Below are 12,871 nucleotides of genomic sequence, written 5' to 3'. Positions count from 1 at the left end.
TCTGACTAAAAGACCTTAACAGAGCTGCCTGTGAGCACACCCTACTGTGAAGTTAGATGGAGACAGCAGAAGTTTCATTAAGAGGACTGCAGTGCATTTTTTCCAGCATTTGTCTTGCTGAAAACTCAAAGTAACTGTCCTGTACCATTACACTACAGAGAAAGGATCACCTACTGTTTGCTGTAAATCAAACGTTTCTTGGCACAAAAAGTATACCACAACTGCCAATCAGTTCTCTGGCACAGCACTACACAACCCATAAGCATCCATATGAACCTTCTACCAATGTCTTTGAAGCAAAATAGCTTGCAAAGTTTAGTTGAATAGAGGTAAATTCAGAGCCTTTAGACCCTTGTCACATGCCTTCAGGCTCACTCTTCACCTTCCATTTGCTTTCTCACAGTACTGACTTTACCTGTGCAATTGCCCATTTCACCATAGGCCCACAGGCCAACGATGCTCTGTTTACAATTTCGTAGTTGTAACTTGGATTCGACAGGTAGTTTTTCTTCATCTTCTCCCGGATGGCATCACTGCAAGAGAAAAGTTTTTAGAGACAGCATGAGTCCACTGAATGTCGGCACATAGGTGTTCAGAACATGGTTTACCTTTCACAATTGACAAGAACATTTCCTAGCAGTTTTGCTGACGTTTTAATTAGTTCAAGACATCGTATCAGAAATTATAGCTTGATATAAGGACATTTAACATATTCTTATAACTGGTCAATCACAAACTGCTTAACTGCTCACAGGATCACAGAATAATTTGGGGCTGGAAGGGAATTCAGGAGGTCTCTAGTCTGACCTCCTGCTCAGATGTTAGGACACCTAGGTCAACCTGAACAACCTGGTCTGTTACTCCTGGAAGACTAGTTTCAACGAAAAACATGGCTTTGGACAGCAGCATACTGATTTGGAATTCTGCCTTGAAGTTATTCAACAGCAGTTGTTTTGTCCCACTGTGCATGATACACCTTTGCTGCAGTGGTCTGTTTCCCGTACCACTTACACATTCATTACATGCAGGAGTAAATCAGTCTCAAAAGAAGTCAAGTGCTACTAAAGCAATTAGGCAGAGAAAAAGTCCAATTACAACCTTCCATGCCTTTGTGAATAGTTAATCCACATAATGCACATTTGCTCTTTACCTGATTTCCTCAGCAGAGAAGTTAACAATGGTTGGAATGAAGTTCTCTCTCATGATGATGGAACGTATTTGTTTCCAGTCGGTTGTACTTTCACCGAGCAGCAGGCAGATGGACTCCAGTGCCAGCTTTACTGCTGCAGGGGGATTAGCCATAGAACGGACCTCTACCAGGTGCTGTTTCTTTATCGATTTCACAGCTAACCAATGCCAGAAAGGTGATGAAAGTTGATTGGGAGGAAAACAAATGGTTAGTGAAGTCTGTTAAAGTGTCTTGGATCTGTAAAACTGCTTCAAGCTTCTGAAAGGAATCTGAGTTTTATACAGAAGTAGATAGTAGTGGATAACACTCAAAACTACTGTATCACAATAGGAACTTTTACAAAAGTTAACCTGCCAATTGGCCACAGGCAACCTATTTTGCTGCCTTAAAATTATTTATTTAAAGCCTTATTATAAAGAATGTTTCTTCTACCCAGTTTTACAAAGGGAGAGCTTGAGCGTAAACTGTCTTTGCATCATCAGTCTTTCTGATTACGAGCTTTCATTACGAATACATAGACTGAATAACTTGATCTGGTCTGCCAGAAATGAAGCCACAAGTCATAATGAGTATCAAGTATCAGATCTACTACTAACAATACAAAATCAGAGCTCAAATACTAGGAATTTCTGCAACACTGTTCAGCTCCATGTTAAGAGCCAACACTGTTATCAGACAGGACCAACTCAGACCACACCAAACCACATTCCCATAGAGTTCAGTTCTGGTTCCAGTCCCATAGTGTGATCTTTTCGTACACTCACATACCATTCTGAGCTTCAATGACAGCAGGCTCCACCTTGTCAAGGTCTTCTTTCACACTCATCTGCTTGTCTGCAATGACCTCCTGCTGCTTGTGCAGCTGTTCCTGAATCTCCTGACTCATGACCTAGGTAGAAGTTTCACACAGAAAACATTGCTTTTTACAAGTTGAACTTCCTCAAGAATTTGCTCTATAGGCTCTAATGTTTTAGAAACAAGAATATTTACTACTCACAGAGATTTAACAAAGATTTTTACCTTTTTCTTCTCGGCTTCCTGCTGATCTTTCACCATCTTTTTCAACTTGTCATTGGCTGCTGCATTCTTCACTTCCAGTTCCTGACTCTTTATTCTTAGGTCACGCCGCAATTCTTCCACCTAAGACAGATGGTAAGATTGGAAAATTCAGCCTAAGCATGGAGATCTATTTAATCACCCCAAGCCTTATAAAAGGCAAAGTTTTAAAGATACATACCTGGTCAACTGTTTCCTTGATTTTTCTAAGGCCAACATTCAAATGCATTTGCTGTTCCTCTAATTCACTTCGCTTCTCATTGAACAAGTTGGCATAATGGTTGATGAAATCTAAATAGTGGCGTGGTGTGATTGCCATGGTTCTGCCTCCTCGTTTTGCCAGACGAGCATTAGCCTTTAGGGAAGAAGTTGTTGATTATGCGTTGGCTTTAAAGCTAGTCAAATGTCAAAGACCATACTTTTTAGGGAACTGGTGCACAATGCTGTGGCTTAGAGATCAGCACAAGTTCAGCAACGTTAAGCAAACACACCTGATGAAGAGTCTGATGAACAAACACACAGCTATTAACAATAGCCTCCCTGTGTGATGGTGGTTGTGGTAGCTTATCATACACAACAGGCATGTAATCAGGCACGATATAATTTGGTTTCTCAAGATCCATTTTGCTTGTGAACTCTTTGCCAACTTGGTACAGTGCCTCAGTTGACCAGTCTCCAAACCAGTTCAAGACACACCTGAAATACAAAGCATTTGTGAAGGCTTCCCCAAAATACCGTTTTAATAGTATTTATAACGTACAGTGTAATATACAGCAATTACCTGTTGAAGAGCGCAGGAGAGGTAGCTGCCCTATCCTTCAGGCCCTCAGATGACGGATTCATGGTGAACACGACATGGAGATTGCGAATAACCTGGCTGGTGAACCATTTGTAGAGTTCTTCATGTGAATCTAGCATTAGACCTTCTTTCTGTGCTCCTTCTTTACACTGAGTCATGAGGGTGGCATATTCATCTCCTTCAAACAGACCAGGAACCTAATTCAAAAGATAGTTTTGTAGTATCTTATAGTTGTAAAAAGGCACTTAAAGTAGTTACTTAAAATCTTCTTACCTCTCCATTGGCTAGGAGAGTGTTCATTCTCTCCAGGAAACCAGAATCCAATACATTTGACTCATCCATTATGAAAGCTATTTTTTCATTTTTACAGCCAGAACGTCTCAGTACTGTCCTTAGGTCTTCATCAAAATCTTCACCTGTGTATTTTCTGTGAACCTGGAAAGATTTAACATTTGTTATTAACCTTTTCTTTTAGTGGGATTTTTTAGGGGTAGATATTTAGGAAGCATGAGTTTTGACAGACAGTCTTTGTTAGGTAAAACTAGCATGCCAACCTTAATTTGGTAGACGCTCAAACCGTTCATCCAGGCAACGAATCTTGAGAGGGTTGTTTTCCCTGCGCCACTGACTCCAATGAGCAACAAGTGGCCCTGTGGTTGACGGAAGATTCTGAAAAAAGAACATAAATGAGTATGTTTGGTCAAGTGTTATCAACTCACTGAATTTTTCCTTAAGTACCTATACTTCAAGCTAGCACTACAACTGACAACACACATCTCTCCAGCTAGGATCCTGCTCTCCGAAGGCCAGAAATAGGTCACCTATGGAAAAGAATGGGATCAAATTCCTTTCCTAGTCTCTACACAGGCTACTCTGTTTTCGAAAAAGTCTCTAAATAAGATGTACGTGAACAGCAACCAAAGTCTCAACTTACCGGTCAATTCTTAACACATGATCCAAGACTTCATTGAACAGAACAAGCGGTACATCGAGCTCTTCTTCATAGAAGACTTTAAGCCTAGCTTTCACATAGTCTCGTAATTCTTCTTGATCCACTGGAATATAATCCTAGAAGAATCAGTCAATACAGTATGGACATTAAGATTAAGGGTATTTTGCTTAGAAATCAATTTTTGACTAGATGAAAGCAGAAGTATTAGAGTATCTAATATAGCAATCCCATAACAAAAGCTTAAAAATGCTGCACACATTTAACTTGCACAGGAGCAAGTCCACAGCTTAGAGTGCCACCGACAGCAGCATGGGGTTGAAACACTGAATCTATGATAAGTTGAGCCTGAGCTGCCAGTCACCAAAGAGACTGGGAAGTAGCAGGCAAGACTTCCCCTCACTCCCCCATTCAAACAGCCTTTCTCTGACCAACAGCAAATGCCTAAGAAGGGGAGCAGACTAGAAGGACCTTTGCCTTGATCCGGTAGGATTTCTACAGATTGCCCAGCTGTATCAATTCAGATTGTGAGAAACAGTCCAATTTATACAATTACAGTATCAGAGTTGTTCAAAGGTCACACCTTATCTAAGAAATTCCATACACAGTAACTGCCAGCAACTTTCTGGGAGTGTTACCCTATTCTAGAGAAACATTATTTCAAACTGCTTTTATATGCTGTGGTAGATCTTATAATAGCATCCTTGGAATAACAGCTATTAACTTTGTAGCAAGTTACTTCAGATAACCATAGCAAGAACTTCTCAGAGATCAGCTTAATAAAATTACAGACACTGATTATCATGCTAATGTAGTCATAAAAGCTGCATCAGCCAATTGCTCCCAAACTATTTAATTTTATTATTTATTTATTACCTTTGACAGCCAGTTGCTGTATAAGATAGGTCTGCTCATAGCTTTTTCCTTGTCAATATTGGGGAAGTGTTTCAGAGCAACCATGTCAATGTTCTCATCAGTCCAGCGTCTCTCCTCGTCTTCTACAAGTCTGGAAAAAGAAGAACATCCATGACTACAAATACTCTGTAGTGGAAGGATACACTAACCTAATGTGGCAGTGCTACCAACAAAGTATGTTTCTACTTCACAGTTACTATTCACAGGAGTGTTAAGTTAAAGCAAAGAAAAACAGTCACATTTGTATTCCAGCTACATAACATGAAGCGCACTTCACTTTGGTCATCAAATGAAAGCTGGAGAGGAGTGGGGGAAAATTCATTCTGTGCTTTTTTTTTTTTTGGTGTGTGTGTCCTGTCCCTCATGTTCCATCCCCTTAGCTCCCCATCTCATGTTTCTTACCTGTCTTGGAAGAGACGTAAAGCTTCATGGGCCCAAATCCTGATAAGGCCTTCAACTGGTAAGGTTTCTAGTGGTCTTAATGCTTCAAATATACCTCTCACCCATCGAGTCATTTCACGAGGTGAATAGATGTAGTGTGGCTGTGTGTCTTGAGTGAATCTCTCCTAAAAATGCAAATATATATTAGTTATATATAAAAATATTACTTACTTCATCTCAAAATTCTGCCCTATTTTTACAGGCCTTGAGTTGCCATATATTACTTTGCTAGCGTCATACATACGAAAGACAAACAATAAACGTTCAGTGATTCAGCAAAAAGAAAGACTGATTAGAATTTGGGGTTTCATTCAACAAATTACCTGAGACATTGTGTAGAATTCTACCATAGCAGCAGTGAGAGGTTCTGCATATGTGCGAAGTGATGGGATCAGCCTTAGCATCGCACGATTGAATGTTCCATATATCTGAGTAAGTGAAGCTGGTCCAGGATAGTCCACATAAACCACGGGAACATGTCGTAAAAATCTGAAAGATTAGCATATTTGATAGACCAGATGGTCAAGTAACAGTCTATACTATTTCTTTATATTTTTTTTTAAACAAAATTAAATCACAGTTTTATTACTAATTCTCAACATTAACTGCAGTTTATTAGTTGATCCTTAGTGCCTTGGACCAAAAAGCGTTCTGACGTACCCACTGCATGTTAGACAGGTTATTCAAGAAATACAACGAGGCCACTGACTGTCAGTCAGGATAAGAACTGACTAGTATTTAGTTCAAAAGCAAAGAACACAACTTAGGCACATCTGGTATTAAGTGTTTAAGAATGGATTCCGTAGTCAACGCTTCAGTTTTGACCCCCCTACTCTGTAGCTACAAAGTTGTTTACTAGGTACATTACCTGTGTGAGAGAGGTTTTCTTCCAGGATCAGTAGGTGGGTTACATGCACCAACAAACTGAATTCTCTCCAGTTTCACCCATGTCTGATCTGATGTCCGATAGAATCCTCCATGCTCCACCATCTGGAAAAAAATAATTAAAAAAAAAAGATCAGTGTAACATTAAGTTTCTGTGAAGATAACTGTTATGATATAGTTAATTACAAAGGAAAACAAACCTGTCTAATGAAGGATATGACTCTCTGCGTGCCATACTTATCCATGTCTGGCAAGTTGATTTCGTCACAGAACAGCACCAGCCACTTTCCTAACTGCACAGGAGCCAGCACCACTCCATTAGGTGTGCGCCTGTACTCACAGTAGTGATCAAAAGTTTTCAAGAGCAGTTCTGGTGTAGTAGCGCTAGAAAAGTTGAGTCCAACCACCTTAAGAAGAGAACAGTGAAGAGAAAATAAATAAGTTAAAATACATTAGAGCTTGAAAGAGCTTATTAGAAGCCCTGGAAATAGGCATGCTACAGCTTAGCTTTCCACAGTGGAAGTACACGTATCATCTACATCTCAGGTCACTGACTGTAGCACACTGTATGCTTCCCACAACAGGTTTTCCATTTACAATGCAGCAACAACTCCTGCCCAACCTTGTACTTAGAACATCACAGCTTCATATAACTGTTATGCCACCTGAACACACTGACGGACGAGAGATATTCTTAAACATTACTACAGGTTTTAAAATACTAAATGGAGGAATGCTCCTCTATTATTGAAGCTGGATAGAAGGAAGTAGCTTTTGGGCTAAGGATCCTGCGAAATACATTTAAATGCTACTCAACATCATTTTTATTTTTTGCTATATTTTCACATGACTGACTGAGGTAGAAGCACCACTGAATTCCTAGCAAATCACTTCGGTGCTAAATCAAGACTGCTTGAATCTTTAAGATTAGTGACTTGTCACTACTCTTTAATTCACACACACATGTGCACATACAAATGCGCTTGCACTCTCTCATGTACCTCCATATCAGGCAGGGCTCTGAGAGCACTGAAGAGCGTCATGGTCTTTCCAGAACCTGGCGGGCCACAGAGTACTAGAGGTTTGTGCTCTGCCAGCCAAGTATACAGCAATGCTTCATGGCGAACTGTGTCTAGGGTTGGTACTACAACATCAGGAGCTGCAACTTTGTGCGTCTCAACTTCAATCTGAGGAACCTTGGTTTGCCATGGCACCCACTCACCCGTAATGGACACCTAAGAACACAAAAACACGATCAGAATTTAGAACAGGAATGTAGTTTTATCTGTTTAATATACATATAGTTTATATATATATATATATATATAAAAACTATATGTATATTAAACATATATATATATATATATATAAACTATTAAAAATCATAGGAAGTTAGTAGCATCAAATTTCATGTGATTATTAGAACGGGCAGCTTAGAGCATTGCTCACTGACAAGCCAGAAACTATAAAACTTATGTTTCGGCTCCAAATTCTACAGCAGGCTTTTAAGATCACAAAGCAGCAACACTTCTGGCTTAAGAAAGGTTTTACCTCATAGTCAATTATAGGAATGTTGGGCGCAGTTGGCAGTGGCACAGTGGTGATTCTCCTAATGTATTCTCCCAGCTCTGCTCTCATTTTCAGACGACTGTCTCCAGAGAGAGACCAGAGAATTGCATAGACCAAGTACCTCTGCAGGAAGCAAGAAAAGCAGCTTTTGCTTGCTTGTACAGTAGTGGAACAAAACTCAATGACCTATAAATGAAATCTAGCTACTATTCTGACATATCAAATACAGGAATTACCCAGCAGTGTATTATATTTACCTGGATATAACGCTCTAGTTGATCTATCTGCATTGGGAAGTCTGGATGATTGGCATTGTACTGGGCTACGTTGCGGCAAGCTTGATGCAGCATAGAGAACAGAGAACCAAGACAGCGCAGACGGGTGAGGTCCATAATATGCTCCAACTTGAAAGCGTGTTCTAGTGCTTTAGTTACGAGGCCATTGGAGGTGAAATACGGCTGCATTATTGTTGCAGCATCTCTCTGGATCTGTCAGGGGAGACAAACACTGCTTAATGCATTTGCTTCCCATTTGATTACCAGGCAGCAGGAAGTAATTTTGTTTAAGGTTTGAAATGCTTCTTATTTGAATGTTCTTTTAAAAAAAATTAATCAGGATGTCAGCTTTTCTATGATTAAGCTGCTGTAAGTTTGAAGTACACCATACTACTTGTGATACAAGTGTTCTAATACACTAGCCCAGAATGTAATCTAAGTTATACCTGCAACATGGGGGATGCTGCTTCTTCTCCCTCATCTTCTTTGCCCTTTCGCCTTCGCTGAGCTTCTTCTTCACCTTCATCCAGAGGAATGCTTCTTAGTCTGGCCAGGAAGTTATTGAATATCATGTCTGTACTGAGAACATCCTCACTGAACCAGACCATGCCACACCTTGATACAGTAGCCAAAGTCGCATATTTCAGATCCTGTACCTCAAACATGATACGCACCTAAAAAGCAGAAATTTAAAACAGATTTTTAAGTAAAAAACAGAAACAAAAAACAAAAACAAACAAGCACACACTAAAAAACCAAACCCATGCCCAGACCTTTTAAAATAAGCTAGCCTGTATTTAGCCTCTGAAGAATCAAGAGCAACATTAAACTATCTCAAACTAAGCTCGTCATTATTGTCTGCTACCCTAGATTTTCATATAATGCATGGAATTCGTCTCACAGGGTCAGAACAAGCATAACATGAAAAGTTTGTTTCCGCAAGTTCCTAACTCTAGTAAACCACTACCTGAAATCAGTATTACTCTGCTTGTGACAAGTGAGAAGAATGGCACCAGTACAGATCAAGGTAAAAGCAACAAGTTTTTAGGAAAGCAAGTAAGTATCACGTAAAAAGTAGCATTACATTTGGTGGAAGGCTGAGACGTTCTCCATTTGGCAGAGTAAGCAGTTTGTTGTCATCCAAAACAGAGTTCAAGTTCTCAACCCATTCAGGATCTACATCACCATCAAAGATAATCCACTGACGTTTCTGTAATTCACCTCTCACGTTGTCTATAATTCTGTAATTAAAGGAAATTTGTATTGCAGTTTTACAGGTTATAGATGACAAAGACTCAATAAAACCAGAACATGCAAGGCACAAATCTACTGTCCATTTTTCATTCGCGCTCTTGAAGACTCACTTTCTCAGGACATGCGTAAACAAGCCATCTGTCCATTCTCTGGTATTTGGATCCAAAGTACCATAGAGGTGATCTTTGCTGATTGCCTTTGGATCAATAATGTGAGCAACACCTTCCACACCTTCCAGCCGTTCGAGAGCTTTCAGCAGTACTCTCCAAGCCATGCTCTTTCCACTTCCTGAGGGACCCACCATCATCAATCCATGATTTATCTGTGTAATCTGGTACAACTGAAGTACCTGCAACAGAAAAAATGATGTGAAGTCTCAACTTTGGTAGTCACTAAGTATTACTCACTTAGAGATGAAAAAATTAATAATAAAAAGGAAAGTTCAGTCTTACACATTTATTAATTTCAGTTCCATGACATTTTCAGTTTCACATTTTACCTTCTCAACCCACATGCCGCCAACTTCTTCTCCATCACCATAGGTGAGGTACATTTCCTGACACACTTTCTTAAGCTCCTCTCGCAAGGCTGTCATTTCCCCACGGTGATACTGTACTCCAGGGAATACATCAGAAAGGAGACTGAACAACAATGGAATGTCTTCTGCAACCAATTTTGGTACCATAGTTTCACATACACTTTGGATCAGGATCTGTAGAGAAAATCACGTTTTAGTTGAGACTTGAGAGGGGGCAGGGTTGGAACTAGATGATCTTTAAGGTCCCTTCCAACCCAAACCATTCTGTGTGACTTTTTTTGTTGAGTGTGTTTGACAGGGAACACTTCATTGATAAAGCACCAAATCAGGATGGTCTAGGTAAAAAACAAGCATTAACGGGCAGCTCAGCTTTGAAATTACACAATGAATTCCTACCGACTTTTAGTTTATACAACTGTAGGTGCTTAACCCTCAAAATGGAGGGATTTTTTTTTTTTTGGAAATAACTTCAAAAGAACTGGGCAGCAATGAGAGTTATGAACACACCACCTCATAAGTCTTTTATTACTATTCATAGAATCCTAAAATTCAACACTTATTTCACTTCTTAGTGCTTCTAAGCTATCTAATTACTACCTGCTGTAACTAACATTGCTTTGCTTGCATGGCTTAACACTAATTGCTGAACACTGCGGAGTGTTTGTTCTGTTTAGTGTGCATCCTGTACTTTGTCACAGAAGATAAGAGTTCACACACAAATTACCTCTTGTTCTGGTAAGTTCTCAGCGATTTCTCCCTCATCAACAACTTCACCACGCTCTTCTTTCTCACGCTTTATCTTCTGAATCCTCTCCCTCTTCACGTTACCTGCACTAACCAGTACACTCTTCAGGGCTCTCAAGCCAAAATCATAATGACTCTGGGAAGACAGCTGTTCATCACAAAGCCTAAGAATCAAGAAAGACAAAATTTGATTCTTAATTGAAACCAACACAGTATTCAAGAAAATACATGCCATTGCTTACTTGGAATAATCTTTGTAACTCACTGAGCATGTTGTACAATGAACATCACAGACCTGAACAATAAGCTTAGCATTTAGCATCTCAAAACAAACTTGTCACTTACTTGAAGAATGGTACTATCTTATTGGCAAGGACTTCAGCTGTACGGAAACCTTGGGAGTACAGCATGACCTGGGCAATCAGCTGACGGTCTGGTTTTGTCATTGCCAAGCTGCGGAACAACTTCTTCAAATTGTCAGGCAGATTTGATCTGCCTGCATAGCCAGGATTCATGGTGATGAAGATAGCCATGTCAGGGCTCACTTTGACTTGTTTGTTCAGCAGCTCACAAGTAATTGGTGTTGCAGCTGAAAAGAGATGGTACGTTTAGTTACAAGTGAGCTGGTGATCAGTCACCTTGAGGACAGAAGTCATACTTCAGGTATTCTAATTTAGTTTGCTACAGTAATGGACAGCAAGTCCTTTTGTACTGTAAACCAAATACTTGATTCCTACCAGCTGAAAGCTACTTCAAGATTTTAATCTTTGATGGTAAGTGATTTCATTCTTGGACTGCTTGGGAAAAATGTAACTGAGCAACAAAAGAGCATGAAGGATGTTAAAGAAACGGTACAATACTACGAGGAATAAATAGTAGCATACTCTTGTCATAGTTGGGGTTGGAATGCTCTCGCAAGGCTTCCTGGATGCACTGAACTTGCTGTGAAACAGCAGACAGCATGCGCTCCTCCAGTCGGTTGAACTCGTCAAAACAGCCCCATGCGCCCACTTGGCAAAGTCCCACAAAGATGCGTCCCATTGCCTGCACGTAGAGAGGAAAATTCACTGATGTTGCACGGTTATTCTTGCCAATGCACAGGCAAAAGGAACAGAGAAGAGCACTTTATACAATGCACCCAAGGCAAGAAGGAGCTGTATTTGTACACAGGTCGTGCACAAGGTTCTGAAGTTCAGATATTTGCATCTTTCCATAACTATGGTACTGCAGTGTAGTCACAAAACAGTGAAAGCCCACTGCATAATATTTTGCTTGTTGATAGTAATGCCAGGTGCAGTTCCAGTACTTTATCAGAAGGCAGATACTAGAACTACAAAACACTGCAGATCTAAAAGCCACAGTAGTTCAGGATGGCCAATAATCAACTGTTCACCACCTTTTTGAATATAAGAACCAAGGAACTGTTAGAAATAGAAGAAGAAGTTGCTTCTTTGTAAAGTGCATAGTAATACAGTGGAACTATTTGGTAGAGAATGCTATAGGAGCAAGTGAGTACGTGGATTCAGGGGGAGAAAGGAGTACCTGAAGAAAGGTTCACCGGAACATGAATAGTGAATAACCATTGTCAGCTTGGGACTTGGTGATCCTGACACTGTGGTAGGATCCCTACTGTCAGCGGTAGGAAGGGGGCAGGGGGCAAGGAAGGAGTATCAAGCACTATGTCCCTGACTTTATCCCTCCCTAGGTACTTTCTTGTGGCCACCACTAGAGGCCAAACACTGACTAAATGAATCAAACACAGCTGTACAGGGAAAAAAAAAAACACACAAACACACAACATATGGATACCCCACTAGAGGTATCCTGAACTAGAGTTCAGGAAGGACCAGGATTCCTTGTCTGTGCTTTTATATTTCTGTTTACATAAACACCTCACAGAGGTTTTATTTTGAGATATCGGCTGTGTTGCAATTTACTGAAGCATTTCATCTGGTTCTCAGTTTGAAGATGTCAGTAATTTTGAAATATCTGGGTAAATTTTCCTAGTTTTGAGTAATCCTTCACATACTGAAGCAAACTCTTTAGCTTTGCCATGATGGTTAATTTGGTAATCATGCAGCCTCAAACTCCCCTCTGTTCTCCATTAAACCAGCACTATCAAGACAAATTAAACAGTTTAAGTTACTTTCCTAAAGCCAGTCTTAAGCTCCACATCCCTGTGCTTCCTATTGCTTTCCCTCCATTTGCTGCTATTGAACTACCAGTCCTAAAGAGAAAAACAAAAAAAAAAACCCTA

At 40.0% G+C, this 12,871-nt stretch overlaps 1 protein-coding gene across 1 annotated transcript in view; it reads right to left on the bottom strand.

Moving 5' to 3' along the window:
• The window catches only part of DYNC1H1 (dynein cytoplasmic 1 heavy chain 1), a 44,484-nt gene that overhangs the window by 13,587 nt on the left and 18,026 nt on the right, over nucleotides 1-12,871 (bottom strand). The window contains exons 29-53 of the mRNA XM_035551325.2: nucleotides 11,499-11,658; nucleotides 10,960-11,203; nucleotides 10,595-10,778; nucleotides 9,832-10,044; nucleotides 9,443-9,681; nucleotides 9,163-9,319; nucleotides 8,525-8,752; nucleotides 8,061-8,291; nucleotides 7,786-7,926; nucleotides 7,236-7,469; nucleotides 6,435-6,641; nucleotides 6,218-6,339; nucleotides 5,673-5,838; nucleotides 5,311-5,474; nucleotides 4,870-4,999; nucleotides 3,979-4,112; nucleotides 3,599-3,713; nucleotides 3,318-3,479; nucleotides 3,027-3,241; nucleotides 2,737-2,941; nucleotides 2,427-2,600; nucleotides 2,210-2,329; nucleotides 1,958-2,078; nucleotides 1,151-1,346; nucleotides 416-533 (exon numbers count right to left, since the gene is read on the bottom strand). Of these exons, the coding sequence (XP_035407218.1) occupies nucleotides 416-533; nucleotides 1,151-1,346; nucleotides 1,958-2,078; nucleotides 2,210-2,329; nucleotides 2,427-2,600; nucleotides 2,737-2,941; nucleotides 3,027-3,241; nucleotides 3,318-3,479; nucleotides 3,599-3,713; nucleotides 3,979-4,112; nucleotides 4,870-4,999; nucleotides 5,311-5,474; nucleotides 5,673-5,838; nucleotides 6,218-6,339; nucleotides 6,435-6,641; nucleotides 7,236-7,469; nucleotides 7,786-7,926; nucleotides 8,061-8,291; nucleotides 8,525-8,752; nucleotides 9,163-9,319; nucleotides 9,443-9,681; nucleotides 9,832-10,044; nucleotides 10,595-10,778; nucleotides 10,960-11,203; nucleotides 11,499-11,658 (4,380 nt within the window). The remainder of the gene's footprint in view (nucleotides 1-415; nucleotides 534-1,150; nucleotides 1,347-1,957; nucleotides 2,079-2,209; nucleotides 2,330-2,426; nucleotides 2,601-2,736; nucleotides 2,942-3,026; nucleotides 3,242-3,317; nucleotides 3,480-3,598; nucleotides 3,714-3,978; nucleotides 4,113-4,869; nucleotides 5,000-5,310; nucleotides 5,475-5,672; nucleotides 5,839-6,217; nucleotides 6,340-6,434; nucleotides 6,642-7,235; nucleotides 7,470-7,785; nucleotides 7,927-8,060; nucleotides 8,292-8,524; nucleotides 8,753-9,162; nucleotides 9,320-9,442; nucleotides 9,682-9,831; nucleotides 10,045-10,594; nucleotides 10,779-10,959; nucleotides 11,204-11,498; nucleotides 11,659-12,871) is intronic.

This window comes from Cygnus atratus, chromosome 5, assembly GCF_013377495.2.
Source record: "Cygnus atratus isolate AKBS03 ecotype Queensland, Australia chromosome 5, CAtr_DNAZoo_HiC_assembly, whole genome shotgun sequence".
Lineage (NCBI taxonomy): Eukaryota > Metazoa > Chordata > Aves > Anseriformes > Anatidae > Cygnus > Cygnus atratus.
This window is presented reverse-complemented; position numbering and strand designations above follow the sequence as displayed.